General features: G+C 36.2%; 1 protein-coding gene and 1 pseudogene across 1 annotated transcript; both read left to right on the top strand.

Moving 5' to 3' along the window:
• Nucleotides 1–270: 270 nt before the first annotated feature.
• LOC120217141 lies at nt 271–3,474 on the top strand (annotated as a pseudogene).
• A 7,179-nt stretch (nt 3,475–10,653) lies between these two features.
• Nucleotides 10,654–12,899, top strand: LOC120217154 (squamosa promoter-binding-like protein 8). The gene is made up of 4 exons (XM_039214363.1): nt 10,654–10,751; nt 10,981–11,753; nt 12,274–12,443; nt 12,543–12,899. The coding sequence occupies exons 2-4, from the start codon at nt 11,083–11,085 to the stop codon at nt 12,704–12,706; spliced, it is 1,005 nt and encodes a 334-aa protein (XP_039070294.1). The 5' UTR covers nt 10,654–10,751; nt 10,981–11,082; the 3' UTR covers nt 12,707–12,899.
• The last annotated feature ends 1,077 nt before the right edge of the window (nt 12,900–13,976 follow it).

The raw sequence follows: 13,976 nt of genomic DNA, 5'->3' as shown, positions 1-13,976 counted from the left end.
ATTTAGAAAATCGCAATGCGATAGTTGAAGTCGCGTTGCGAATCTGGAAACTGATTTGCTGGAGATCGCGTTGTGAATTAGAGATCGCATTACGATTTTGTTGGTTATTTTGACAAATAAAAAAAATGATCAAAATCGTATATTATAAAAAAATTTCGGTCAAGGTTATTTTCTCATTTTAATAATCGGTAGATTTAACAAAATAAAATTCACTCGAAATTTTCTTAATCCGCAATAGTGCGGACGACGCTGGTCGGATAAAAAGCGGGTTTTCTTCCTCGAACGCGGGTTTTGGATTAGAGGAGTGAGTGAATCAGCGATGATGGCAGGAGCAGAGAAATTTGTGGAAGCTGATAATGTGGAGGCTATAATATCAAGAATCGAGCACAAATCGAGAAAGATCGAGAGCTTACTTAAACAGTAAGAATTTCTAATCGAATCAAATCAATCTCCTTTAAAAAAAGAACTGATTAAGCGGGATTCATTTCTTCCTATCTCAGGAATAAGCCCGTTGAAGCTCTTAAAACCGAGCTATAGGGATCTCCTCCTATGACACGTGACGAGCGATGCAAGGTTTTGGATCCAAAAGAATTTTTTTTGTTTAATTTCTTTTTTTATTTAAATATATAAATAATTAATCCTTTTTCTCACCGATTTGAGCATTTGCAGTCGGCGAATTGGATAGTTGTGCTAATGGCTATAAAAGATGTCGAAGGAATGTTCTCTTCTTTGGATCCTGAGTACTATGATATTCTTATGAAGTGAGTTTTTCTTTTCTTTTCCGTATTCCTAATTTTGATTGTATTGTATCTCAAAAGTAGTAATTGGAAATTCGGGCATGCTAGTTTTATTCCCAGTTATGCTGGTTAGTTCAAGGATCTCTTCATAATAGATTGTTTTCTATTCCCTTTTTGGAGCTTTATGCTATCTTCATTTTTATTTCTGCTAAGGAGTCCAATTGCGTACCCTTTACAGCTCCCTCAATTTTCTAGCAGAATTTCCAGTACTTTCATTGTTGGAGCTGGTGTTTTTTCTTTGGATCCTGAGTACCATGGTATTCTTATGAAGTGAGTTTTTTTTTCGTATTCCTAATTTTGATTGTATTGTATCTCAAAATTAGTAATTGGAAATTAGGGCATGCTAGTTTTATTCCCAATTATGCTGGTTAGTTCAAATATCTCTTCATAATAGATTGTTTTCTATAGTATTCCATGTTTGGAGATTTATGCTATCTTCATTTTTATTTCTGCTAAGGAGTCCAATTGCCAACCCTGTACAGCTCCCTTTATTTTCTAGCAGAATTTCCAGTATTTTCATTGTTGGAGCTGGTGTTTTTCTTTGAATCCTGAGTACTATGATATTCTTATGAAGTGAGTTTTTTTTCTTCTTTTTTTCGTATTCCTAATTTTGATTGTATTGTATGTCGAAATTAGTAATTGGAAATTAGGGCATGCTAGTTTTATTCCCAATTATGCTGGTTAGTTCAAAGATCTCTTTGTAATAGATTGTTTTCTATTCCCTATTTGGAGCTTTATGTTATCTTCATTTTTATTCTGCTAAGGAGTCCAATTGCCTACCCTTTACAGCTCCCTCTATTTTCTAGCAGAAGTTCCAGTATTTTCATTGTTGCAGCTGGTGTTATGGTTTTATTATATTTTTACAACTACTGTACTGATAAGAAGCTTGATAGGAAACCATGTTATTTGGTTTATTAAAGATATGAAATTGTTTAGGGCCTTTTTTTTTGTTTGAGTTGGGTCTTTGCTACAAACTCGAGTTCAGTGTTGGTGACAAGATCTCTCAATTTGGCTAGAATGTTAGGAACAATTGAGGTTGAAAAACAATCTGATTTGAGTTTTGTATGATACTTTGACTGCATTTTGATCTTCTGATTGATAGTTGCTCTGATCAATATCGATATCAAATAGTGGCAAAGAAAGGTCTAGATGTTCCTTCGGCTGATGACGCTTGCAAAACTTTTTTTGATACTTCTTTTTTTTTCTTCTGGAATTTCCAAATAGAATAGGTTTAGTATGTGAAACTTTCACTAGTTTGTTTAGTCCCACTACTGAATGTTGCTGCATGATGACATGTTATGGCTCTGGGAGAACAATTGCTTGCTTGAGAAGCATATGCTCAGTATTTATGTATTTGATATAGCAAATTAATAACAAGTGAGGACTGTTATGTTATATCCAGGTATTTGTATAGAGGATTGTCAACAGGAGATCGCCCTACATGTGATCAGTGCCTTAGGATCCATGAGAAGCTGACAGAGAGGGCAGGTTTGGGTTGCATACTTCGTTCCCTTTCAGACACTGTGAATACTGTTTGACTCCAGTAGGCCCTTCCCTTTGAATGTGTTGCCTAGTGTTACACCTAAATCATTGAAGTGTTTGCTACCTTTTCTGTGACAGCATTTTCCCCATGATTCGTATTCCCATGTTAGTCACGATCACATGGGTTATAGTTTCATATCTGGCTTTTCTACTTGGAGGTAATTGGAGGTTTTCTTTTTTTATCTCAATGCCCTGTTCCTTGTTTTGATTCTTTACTTGGTTTTATTTGCTGGTTTTTTTCGCATGTTTTTAAATGTTGTGATCTTTTTGGAATGCTAGATGTCTAAAAATAGGTAACAATCAAACCAAAATCGAAGGTAGAGCTTAATAAAGCTTAATGTGATCATATTTAATTGGACATCCATTCACAAAAGGTGACCAATAAGTTAGAGAGTGAAACAACGTCTATCTTCCCGTCTAGTAATTTTTCCTTTCATTAGAACCCGTAGTTATATGATGCGGCTTTCTACTTTCTCAAAAAAAATTGCCCCCAACAGATCACAATAATATAAACGAAAGGGATTCAGATTCTTCTGTTATTTAGTTAAAGCTTCAAATCTATGCTTTCAATTATATAAATAGGAAATTCAATTCCTAATCTCTTAGATTGTTTGCCCTCCCAAAAATATTATCCCAATTGAGATATTATGATGTTATGATCTAGATGCAGGGGCATTGAAGGGATGTTATGATCTAGATAAGGGTATTTACCTCAAATCAGATGCGAAGACGAAGAGATTAAACCCCTTTTCAGATTACAGAATTTCCCCCGCCTACAACGAAACCTTGCTCTCCCGTAGAAACCATAACCCTAATTGTTTAAAACCTCAGTTTAAAGAATTCAAAGTGTGTAATCGCGTAAAAACCTTAGTTCGCACACTTCTCTCCGATGAACAGACGTCCTCTCTGATGAACAGAGGTGAAAAAGTAGACCCGTTTAATCCACGCGGAAAAAATGCAGTTTAAAATCAAATAGGGGTTTAGGGTGACCGTTTAATCTACGTGGAAAATGGGAGGGAAATGGTAAAAATTTCGAAAAAAAAAATTAAATATTTTTTTAATTCACCACGTCATTTTGTTATAGGTTAGAGGGTTTTTCGTCATCTTATGTGACATAAATGGGTGTACCCGTTAACGAAGAAAACATTATATAAGTAATCGAGAATTTTTAAACATTATGTATGAAACTAATAATTAGGTATAGTTCATGTATGAATGGGGTAATTAACCCTTCTTTTTTTTAACCTAACTTGTTAGTTTTTAAGTACTATTTTCAAAAGCTTGTTGAAGTGGAAAATGTTTATTTCACACTATTAATAAAAAAACTTATGCTCATTTTTATATATAAAACTTTGTTTATGAAAGGGAAATACTTCGTAACTGTAGACAGATAATAAGAAGTTTTAGTTTAGTTTTCAACCGTCTTTTTAAACCATGTCATATAAAATAATCTTCGGCTATTTTGTTTGATACTTATTAGGAGTAAAATTTTCATTTTACTCCTCTTAGGCAAGAATTGTTCAAAAATTATTATTTTATTCTCTCATATTTTTTAGGTAATGGTTTCTAGATTTACTAGGAATACTTTCCTTGCTTCTCCTAGAGTCCTCTTATCTTTTCTCTGTAGGTAGGATTAAGATTAAATTTAAAATTTGTAAAAAAATTGAATTGTTTGATTTTATACGGTAATGTTAAATTTTTAATAATGCAAACTTTATAAAAATATACTAAATAATCTTATTAATTTTTATTTCTCCGATAATTTTACATTTCATTAGAATTCTATTTCTTCAAAGGCACTCTTAAATCAAATAAATCATTGAATAAAAATATTTTAAGGGCAAATTAGATATACATACATGAAATTTATTGATATATATAAATTATATTAGTAATATGTACATTGGCGGATGTAAGGTTTGTTCAGGGTGGGTATGTGTTTATCTTAGAATCTGAATTTCTTTATATTAGTTGTTCATTTTATTATTGGTGTCCACTCGGAAAATTTATTTGTGCATAACTCATACAAAAAATTTCTATTATTAATATATATGTGCTTACCTTAAAAAAATATTTCTGAATCCGTCATTGAATATGTATAATTATTTTTTAAAATATTATTTAATATATTAAATGTAAAACTTAGGTAAAGCCTAATATAGGAGGTGCATAAACTCTATACTTTGAAATGTTAAATTTATTAAGAAGATATATATTTTTAAATATTCTTATTTTAAAGAAAAAAACAAACAAAAAGAAACCTTACTCTTTGTATTCGTTTTCGTTTGTGAATAATTCTCTTGGATTGGTTGACTTTTTTTTGAATGAAAGGGAAGAACAAACTAAAGAGGCAACCTAGCCTTCATTGTGCAGTACGCTACCAGACCCTCCATCATGCACAGACTCATGCAAATCTCCATGTAGCAGTTCCAAAACTTCATCAGGTAGCCATAAGGACGCGACCATGCCAATTTGGCCATCATATCCGCTACATGATTTCCAGTCCGAATTTGAAACGAAGATTCCAGCTACAATCAAGCATGGCAACGATATGAGGGACCATCAGTGAGACACCACTCATTGCTGCACCTTGTCGAAGGAGATCGAACACCGATTACAGTCCGTTTTAACCTCAATGTTCCGCATATTCATACCTCAAGCAACACATAATCCCACATAGACATCCCAAAGCTCTACATCCACAACTGAACAGCACCCTAATGATTTGGCAAATTTAGAAAATAGCAGCTTTACTTGTATGATTATCTTCCATTTACCATGAACAAATGGACCAAATCAAAAGGTACGTAAAGGGATAAAAACGGTCAACTATCTTTTCATACTTTTAAGGACGGTCAGGACGTATGATCCTCTTTTACCCGGCCCCGGCTTAATTGGGTCGACCGCAAAAACGAATAAAGATTCTAAAAGAATAAGATTGGAAAACACTGCCACTATCATTCATATTCAGAAATGAGGGAGAAAGACGTATAGAGATATAAAGAAGAAAGGTAAAGTAACTGCTTGGAACTCATGAAACAAGCTTAATTATCATGCTGTTTCAGTCAATATTAGTACAGGGATTGGAACTCAGCATATATATATTGATGTTTGTGCATTCTACGTACCTACCAAATCTTGTAAAAGTCGGCACATGCCACGTGGCCTTTACCGATACTCGTTACATACTGTTTGTAAACCGCATCAAGCATGATGTTATTGGTAATGATCAACTGCAAACCAGATTTATAATTTTGTTGACAGAAAAGAAGAATTACTACATGCTAGTTATGTGTTAAATTTAAATGCAGTATCAATGACAGCAGTATCTGGGTTATCACCAATGATCTCCGCATTGTCAGTGAACCCAAAGCAAGTCCACATCTCCCATTTACCTGCTTTCAAGCCGATAAATCAGCGAGATTGGATAGTGCCAGTCGAATTAAGCTCCGTCTCGGAAGTGGCTGCTGCATGTTGGCAACGCCTTTGATGTCAAGGAATTGATTGTAATTCAGAGATTCAAATCCAAGCTTTTGCTTCTTTCTATCAAAGTTCAATTTCCAAAATTTATTTGTGCAAGTGTGTGTCCCCCCCCCCCCAGAAGTTATGGACAATACTTTCAAGTCTTACATAATACTGAAGCATGTTATATACTGGTATTTTGATAGGATATAATTGGAAAAGTGGTCCACTAGATCCCTCAAAAATGAATGTAAAACAAGGTGATGAACTGTTAGTACCTCACCTTGTTCAGGTGTCAAAAAACCTGGACTCTAATGGCAACTGCCAAGAATTTTTAATGGAGAACTTGAATGAATGGAACAAGCATTCGGGTTTTGCCCGTTATAAAGCTAGAGTTTTCAGGCAAAAAGAATGCATACATTTATGCATCAACTTCATCAGGTACAAGGCAAGCATTTTCCCATTTTCCATTTGATATGGTAGTGAAGCTGAATTTGTGAGCCAGTACATGGTCTGCAGGGGCTCGTAGATTCATTTGTGAGCCTATTTTTGTCCCCAAAGGAGCTGAAGAGGATGGGTACATTCTTGTGATCCAGGTTAGAAACCGACCCGATAAACTCTTCTCCCTCTATTTCGCTCCATTCTGCCAGTCTTTTCTCTACGCAATAATCTTTTAATGCTCTTTTACACTACAGTTTCAATACAGAGGTGTTATCTAGTCATTTTGGGCAATGGACCAATAGTAGTTGATCTTTTGCACCTAAAGTGTAGACATGCACTTAATTAAATGGTGCTGAAAGAATAACACGAGAAGATCATTTACATGTTATCTTCTTTTAATAAATACATGAATTTCCCTCAAACTCCATGAAGGCATATTATGTAAGCATATATAAGCAATAAATTCCCATATAAGCTGAAGCTGGGCTGTCTTTGGATCATCGGGTGGAAATATATCCAATATATTATAACAAGAGTCTCCACTTAATTTTGTTTTTTCATCAAATGGGTTACTAACAAACTTTTTGAATGGGATTTCTATCACAAACTCGAACATATATGTTGCTTCCTTTTATCGTGTTTGCGTTTTCCAAGCGGGTGCTAGTTGTTGCCAATCCAGTAAATACCAATGCCCTTATCTTGAAAGAATTTGCACCTTCGATCCAGAGCACTAGGCCAACTCTGTGAGAGGCTAAAGATTCATGCGAGTAAGGTGAAGATCGAAATCATATGGGGCAATCACTTGTCAACTAATTACTCAAATGTCAACCATGCTCCCACCAATTGGGGTCTTGGGACTCCTAAGGTAGTTGCTCAATCTGATACATATATATATATATCACCATTAACTATGCTTCCTCTACATTCTTTAACGGAATTAGATAGTTTTGGGTCTTTAATTCAGGGAACATGGGAGTGTATTGTGACGGATTCAGCCCAGCATTAATAGTTACTCTTACCCAGTTACATGTGATGAAGGACAATGGTCAATTGTTAGTTGGATATTTTGGTTTATTGAGCATGTGTCTGGGCTAAGCAGATCTACATTAAGACCATTCACTCGAATAGAAAAAAGCAATTGAAATCCAAAACGGTTATTCCCAAATATAACTGAGTTTGGAAATTATAGGCGAAGGATTCCTTTTTATCTTTGCGAATGGTAGTAGACAAGGAATATGGTGGAGGGAAATATTCCTTTTTGACAAGTTAAAAAAAAGGATTGAATTTGGAACTAGTATGAATGGAAGATTTGATATCATTAGGTGGGTGTTGTAATTTGGTGGTGGCTAATAGCTCCTGGTTCCATGCCTTGTTATTATAGTGATGAGGGTGCATTCGGATATAAGCTTGTGAAGTTTCGTAACTTGAACAATGTTGTTGTGTTCATGTGGTCCTTGCCCAGCCCACCACCAACAAAAACAAAAAAAGTGGTTGCGTTTTACCCCAACCATCATCTTCTTGTCTATGCCTCTTTTTTCAACTATGCTCTTCTGCATTGTTTCAGATTTGTTGAGATCTGGGTGATGCAATTAAACCAAGGAAAGGTACTCTTTTGGACTCAACATTGCTACTTATATAGAAGCTGGTTTTGTTGATCAGAGACTGAATATTCGTTTTATGATTAATCGAATAACAACGTGCTTAACTTAATCATATCGAGTACTACCATGATTCATATATTTGCATTATTGTTGTCGTTTTGTATCTTCTGTTTGCTAGCTGGGTTGGTAGTTGAAGAGATGTCACTTGTCAAACCAAAGACTATGCCACCCATTTGTTACTTTTTTTTAATGAATTTTAACTATATTCGAAATTACAAACTATTAGAATTTTTAAATAAATTCACGTTATTTTAATCTTAAATTTAATTTGAAAACTCCAAACCCATTAACAACCACTTTAATCTTAAGTGGCAGTTGCTTGCATGCAGCTTTTTTAATTAACTGAGGTTTGAGGTATCCAAAAGAATTGTCACTCCAACTCAGTTGGGAGAGCGTAAGGTTTTTAATTTTATGGTCGTGAGATCGAGTCTCACGGTAGACAATTCATAATTATGACTGTCAGAGGTCTTCCACGGAAGTTACTCTCAACCTGACGTTAGGGGTAACCTACTATATTACCTACCTTCACCCCATTATATATGAGAATAGGATCAGCTAATTTTTTCATATTCAACTCATAAACAGAATTAATATAATAATAAAAAAGTTCTCTGGAATTCCGTACAAAAGAGTCAACGTCTATGTCAGGCTTTCACCAAATGCTGCCAGATGATCATTGTACTCTTCCTTTTGGACTGTTATCTCCCCCCTCTCTCCGCATTAATTCTTTTTATTTTCTATTTTTATTTTCTTCACCGTCTCTAATCCTTTTGCATTGCAAATTTGCAGCAATCATTCTGAGTATTTTTGTTAATGGGTGCGCCTGACGGGTAGTTATGTACTTGGGTTTTATGCTTACTGTTGGCCTTCTTTTTATCTTATACAGCTGAATCTTCGCCTTCATTACATTTAAAACAAATGCATATTTAGAACATACTTTAGTGTAGTTTTCAGACGAAGTTGTGTAATCAGACGAATATTAATCGACGCTGAAGTTAATAAAGAACAAGTGGGGTTTGAAGGCAGAGAAAGAAAGGGGAATTTAAAAAAGCTAAAGGAAAGCATCAGAATGACGTTTACGTGACATGATACATGGCAAGAATCATTAAGTATGCGAAAAGCTCCCGGCCTCTTACAACAAATGCTGTATCTATCCCTCATTCAACCACTTTCAATTGATTAGACGATAGGGTTCCGTACATTACGAATTTAGGCACACTAAAGTGAGGCAAAATGGCTGAGATAGTCCTCCAAGGAAGAAGAATTCCCAAAATAATCCAATACCAGAATTATTTTTCAAGATAGAGTGAATGCTACTGTAGCTAGGTGAAGACGCCTGGTGTCCCACTCGACTTCTGGAGATCCTAGGAATGCAGCGTGTCTTCACCATTTTTTTTGTATCTCTACAAAACTAAAGACGCAACTGAAAAAAATGAAATCACATGGTAATTCTGGCGTCTTTATGTTGACACTGTAGCAAGGATTCTAGTTCAGGAAATAATATGGTGAATATCTTATATGGAAAAATCATTTTTCCCAGTAAATGGGCGGGGAAGCCCTAAAGTGGCGATTAATAGAGAATTAAGGGACGATGGGTTTTAAAAGTTTAAACCACAGCTCCATCGACAAAGATGTCTTCTAACATGTTTGAGTTCAAACAATATTTTGAGCGGTCGTTTTCCTCGTTTCAATGAACATAAGAAGTGGTGTTCCTATATTTGTATGAACCAACATCCATCTCCTCTCACTTGACATCCTAGATATTAGCTAACCACAATATGCCAATGCTTTTCTTCTTAGGTGATATCATGTTTCAAACAAGTTAAAAGTATGTTACAGTGTAATTTATTGTAATATTACGTAACAATTTAAGATTGCAAAAGTCATGATGTGATTTCTTTAGTGTTGTATTAATAACTTTTTAAGTTTTAATATCATTATGATACGACTGTTAATTAGATTAGGACCTTAATCTAAAATTATACCTAGAATACAAATCATTTTCGTTTCTTGTCTCATACCACAAAGTGAAAGAAGCCGTTAAACATAGAAGTCCCATCACCGATAATAAAATACAAGTATTGATCCAAATCCTCGTCCATTTGTTCCTTTGTGCTCACGTCCAAGGTAAAAGCAAAAAGGAAAACACTTGTTTAAATTCCACAGATATCAAACTAATTACATTCCAGCTGTTGGTTCGTCTGCATTTTGTTTTAAATTTAAAAAAAAATATTGATACCGATAGAGATTAACCGAACAAGTAGAAAGAGTAGGAATGATGATAATTTTTCTGGGCAATTGATCAAACAGACAGAGGTAAGTGGGACCATTCAGTTTTAATTAGCATCTCTTGGCATTACACAGCAGGAAAGGAAGCTGACAACACACACGGTCATTAGCATTACTGTATTCAGACTGAATTTCCTAACTAGTTGGACTAGGAAAGGAAATCACTACGGATTAAGCCAAAGCCAACCCCATTTCCCAACCTTTTTACACTGAATTTCATTGTGCCCCCACCCATCACCATCGTCTGGGTTAAACCGTAATTTCCTCTCCACAAACTCATCAATCCCCTCTGCACAAGCCGCCTAATTACCCAGGTTCTTGCATACTGACTGTAGAGAAAGAGAGAGACAGAAAGGGCTAAACCAAACTTGGCTTTTTAGAGACAAACAGACGGAGAGAGAGAGAGATAGTTGGTATTTTAAAACAATGTGCTGTAAGCTCAACACTAAAAGAAAATGAGCGAGCTTTAAAACAGTAGAGAGGGGGCCTCATGAACGTTTCCGAAAAAGCAGTCGAGAGCTCAACTGTAGAACTCCATCCTTGGGAATAACAAGTTGAGGTAGGTTTCCGAAAATTCCACCCACTGCTTGTAACACGGCAAGGTTATCTCTATAACCACCTTCAACGCCGACATATCCCCTCTCCTCATGGAACTCTTTATAAAAACCCAACCTTTTAAATCCCCAAAACCACTTTTTTATCTCTTCTTTTTTCTTTTGAATCATCTATTGTGTATATATAAGCTGACACATTTCCATCTTTTCATTTTTATTCTTTGTTGTTGACAGACCATTAGTTGCAATCGTACCGACAAACAAAACGTTCCCTTAACCTCGCCGGAACAAGGGAAGACAAAGGGTTGTTTTTTATCTTTGCAAACTCGGACAAAAATGTTGGATTATGAATGGGGAAATCCCACAGCGATAATATTATCAGGTGAAGACCCTAACCAGGAACCCGACCCAAATCGTCAGATTTTCGATCACTATGCTACCAACGCCGCGACCCAGCAGCAATCTTTCAACGAAACTCTCTTTTCCCACCAGCAAAACGCTGTTTTTGGTCACCAAAACCCTTTCCATAACCCTAACCAAGATCAAACTCATCATAATACTCATTCCCAGCCCCACACCTATCTACACTCCCTGTACGACCCACGCACCTACTCCGGCACGTCTGTTTACTCTGCACCCCACTCTTCTTTGCTCTCCCTGGATCCTGTTTCCGGCACCGGAGGGAGTGAAGGCGGTTATTTTCTGGTTCCCAAGACTGAGCAAGTGCCCAGAGCTGTCGACTTTACACCAAGGATTGGTCTCAACTTAGGTGGCCGTACGTATTTTTCCTCTGCTGAGGATGACTTTGTGAACCGGCTTTATCGCAGGTCTAGACCGGGAGATCCCAGTTCGACCAACTCCCCTAGATGCCAAGCCGAGGGTTGCAATGCCGATCTTAGCAATGCTAAGCACTATCATCGCCGACATAAAGTCTGCGAGTTCCATTCAAAGGCCTCCACCGTCATCGCCGCCGGCTTGACTCAACGATTCTGCCAGCAGTGCAGCAGGTTGGGAAATTTTACCAAAATGCCACTTCCCATTTTTGAACTAGTAATAATCAATAGTGAATAGTGATGGTGATTGGAATGACATAAGTACCCTTGTAGATGTCTGTGAAGGCCATGATTGGCTACCCGTACATGGGGTGATCCCGAGGGTATATGTGTCCGTAAAAGCTACGTGTTCTTTCCATTTACGTACCGTTTTCTGTGCTACTTATTAGGGTAGGATTTTATCGTTGTTGTGTATTAGCTGAAACATTACATTTAATTGTGCTAGAATACAGAAACACCATTCGCATGCATTCATATTTTAACATTGTACTGGTTCCAGTTTTCGTGGACTCATCATTTGTTTCTGCTTGTAGTGTTTATATCTCATGTTATTTTATGGATGATGATTGAGCTGACCATAGTGCCCCAACAATTATATTATCAGAGTAAAGATTGTCGTTGGTATAGAAACAGCTAAGCCTAATAATAACCGCAATCAATGCTTAGCTTCATTAACGTTGGTTGTTTCGTACAGATTCCATCTTCTATCAGAGTTCGACAATGGAAAACGTAGCTGCCGGAAGAGATTAGCCGATCATAATCGTCGAAGGCGAAAATGTCAACAGCAGCAACAACATCAACCCAATAATAAAGAAAACCACGTGAAGTTTGAAAATTGCCGCAATTCCTCTGATAACCACCCGAGTACAATCCTTTTCAGAAAGATTCACTTTGTAAAGATACTTTTTTTTTAGGTTACTTGTTGGCGTTACATGTGCTGTTTTATTTTGGTTATATTAATAGGGTCACCAGTACCACTGCCGGATTCTGGAGTTCAGTCCTCCTCATCAGTAACAGTGGCAGTTTCTCCTCCACGAATGTCATTGGATTATTTTAGGCAAAGACCATATAATGCAACGGCGTCTTCATGGTCGTCACCAAGCTCGTTTTTTTTCTCAAGTGGGTGATTAGTACTGATAATAAGTGAGATTCCATTGAACATACAATGGAGATTTGAAACAAGTCAAAGAATTCGCCTTGTGATTAACAAGTTGAATCTCCCTAGTGCTGTTAACTTTTTCGTTTTGAAATTTCAATGTTTTATATCAAGAATATTAGTTGGTGTTTGATTATACTATGAGCATCGACGACTTGGACCAATGGAGCATGTAATACATATTTTTCGTCGGAAATTATATATATATATTCCTAAATTTCTAATACATTATATGTAACTGAAATTGCAATTTGCAATGTTCATGATAATTCCCAGATTTACCTTTTGCAATATGGGATTGTGATCGTCCTCTTTTCTGTATGGTACTGGAATATTCCCGGCCGGAAAATGCTGTGTACGGTCAGATATGTAAAGAAAGAAAGAAAAAAAAAAGCAACCGGTAAGGGCGTGGTATGAATTTTCTGGGAAAATAGAAAGTTGAGAGAGGGATCCAAGGGACAAGGTAGGAGGAGATCCCAAGCTAAGCAATCAATTGGATTGTCTCCTCAATGGAGGCTGGCCGTACTAAAGCAAAGTTATGATGAATAAAATGAATCTCATGTTTGTAATTTTTCTCTTAACAACATCAAAATCAGTCAGCATTATGATTATGCATTTGTGGCCTAAGAAGGGGGTCCCATTGGGTAGGGGTCTACTCCAGACAAAATACCAGTATTGGTTTGCAAATTTTACATTTGATATATGATTTGATCCGTCCCAACCATGTTGCTCAACGCAAAACATTTCCGATATGACCCCTATTTCAACATTGGAATTATACAGAATGAATTATCAATTTCTATCGGTTTAGTTTAAAATTGGAATAGGTAGACAAAAGGAAGCATGCTCAAGTTGTAAATGTGATCTGAGGGGGAGATGAAACCTGGCACTTTGTTGTGTTGACATCTTATGTTTGTTTTATTCATGGAAATTATGTGCATGTTTCCTTTGTAACCATCGGGTTGCTTACCTTTCAGCTTTAAATCATTCCCAAGTCTCCTTGCAATTTCCAGGAAATTATTTGTGGGTCCTCTCACACTTTTTATATATACACACACACGTATTCTGTATCCATCTCAACGTGTGTTTTTATGAATGATGAGACACTGTATTCACAAAATAGGAATTTCTTCTGACGCAGAATACTTAAACCTTACTTCGGTAAAATTTTAAATGATAATCGATGAGTAAAAAAAAAAACCATATGAGCTAAATGCTGTATGTCTCACGTCACTCGTGCG

The sequence above is a fragment of the Hibiscus syriacus genome, unplaced genomic scaffold (assembly GCF_006381635.1).
Source record: "Hibiscus syriacus cultivar Baekdansim isolate YM2019G1 unplaced genomic scaffold, ASM638163v2 tig00110185_pilon, whole genome shotgun sequence".
Classification (NCBI taxonomy): Eukaryota; Viridiplantae; Streptophyta; class Magnoliopsida; order Malvales; family Malvaceae; genus Hibiscus; species Hibiscus syriacus.
The sequence above is the reverse complement of the archived record's forward strand: the minus strand, read 5'-3'. Positions and strand labels throughout refer to the sequence as shown.

Bases quoted from the DNA above. Each gene is read 5' to 3' on its own strand.
- LOC120217154 (XM_039214363.1), top strand. From the start codon at position 11,083: ATGTTGGATTATGAATGGGGAAATCCCACAGCGATAATATTATCAGGT. The intron at 11,754-12,273 runs GTTGGGAAATTT...TGTTTCGTACAG, and splicing joins TTCTGCCAGCAGTGCAGCAG to ATTCCATCTTCTATCAGAGT. The intron at 12,444-12,542 runs GTACAATCCTTT...TTATATTAATAG, and splicing joins TTCCTCTGATAACCACCCGA to GGTCACCAGTACCACTGCCG.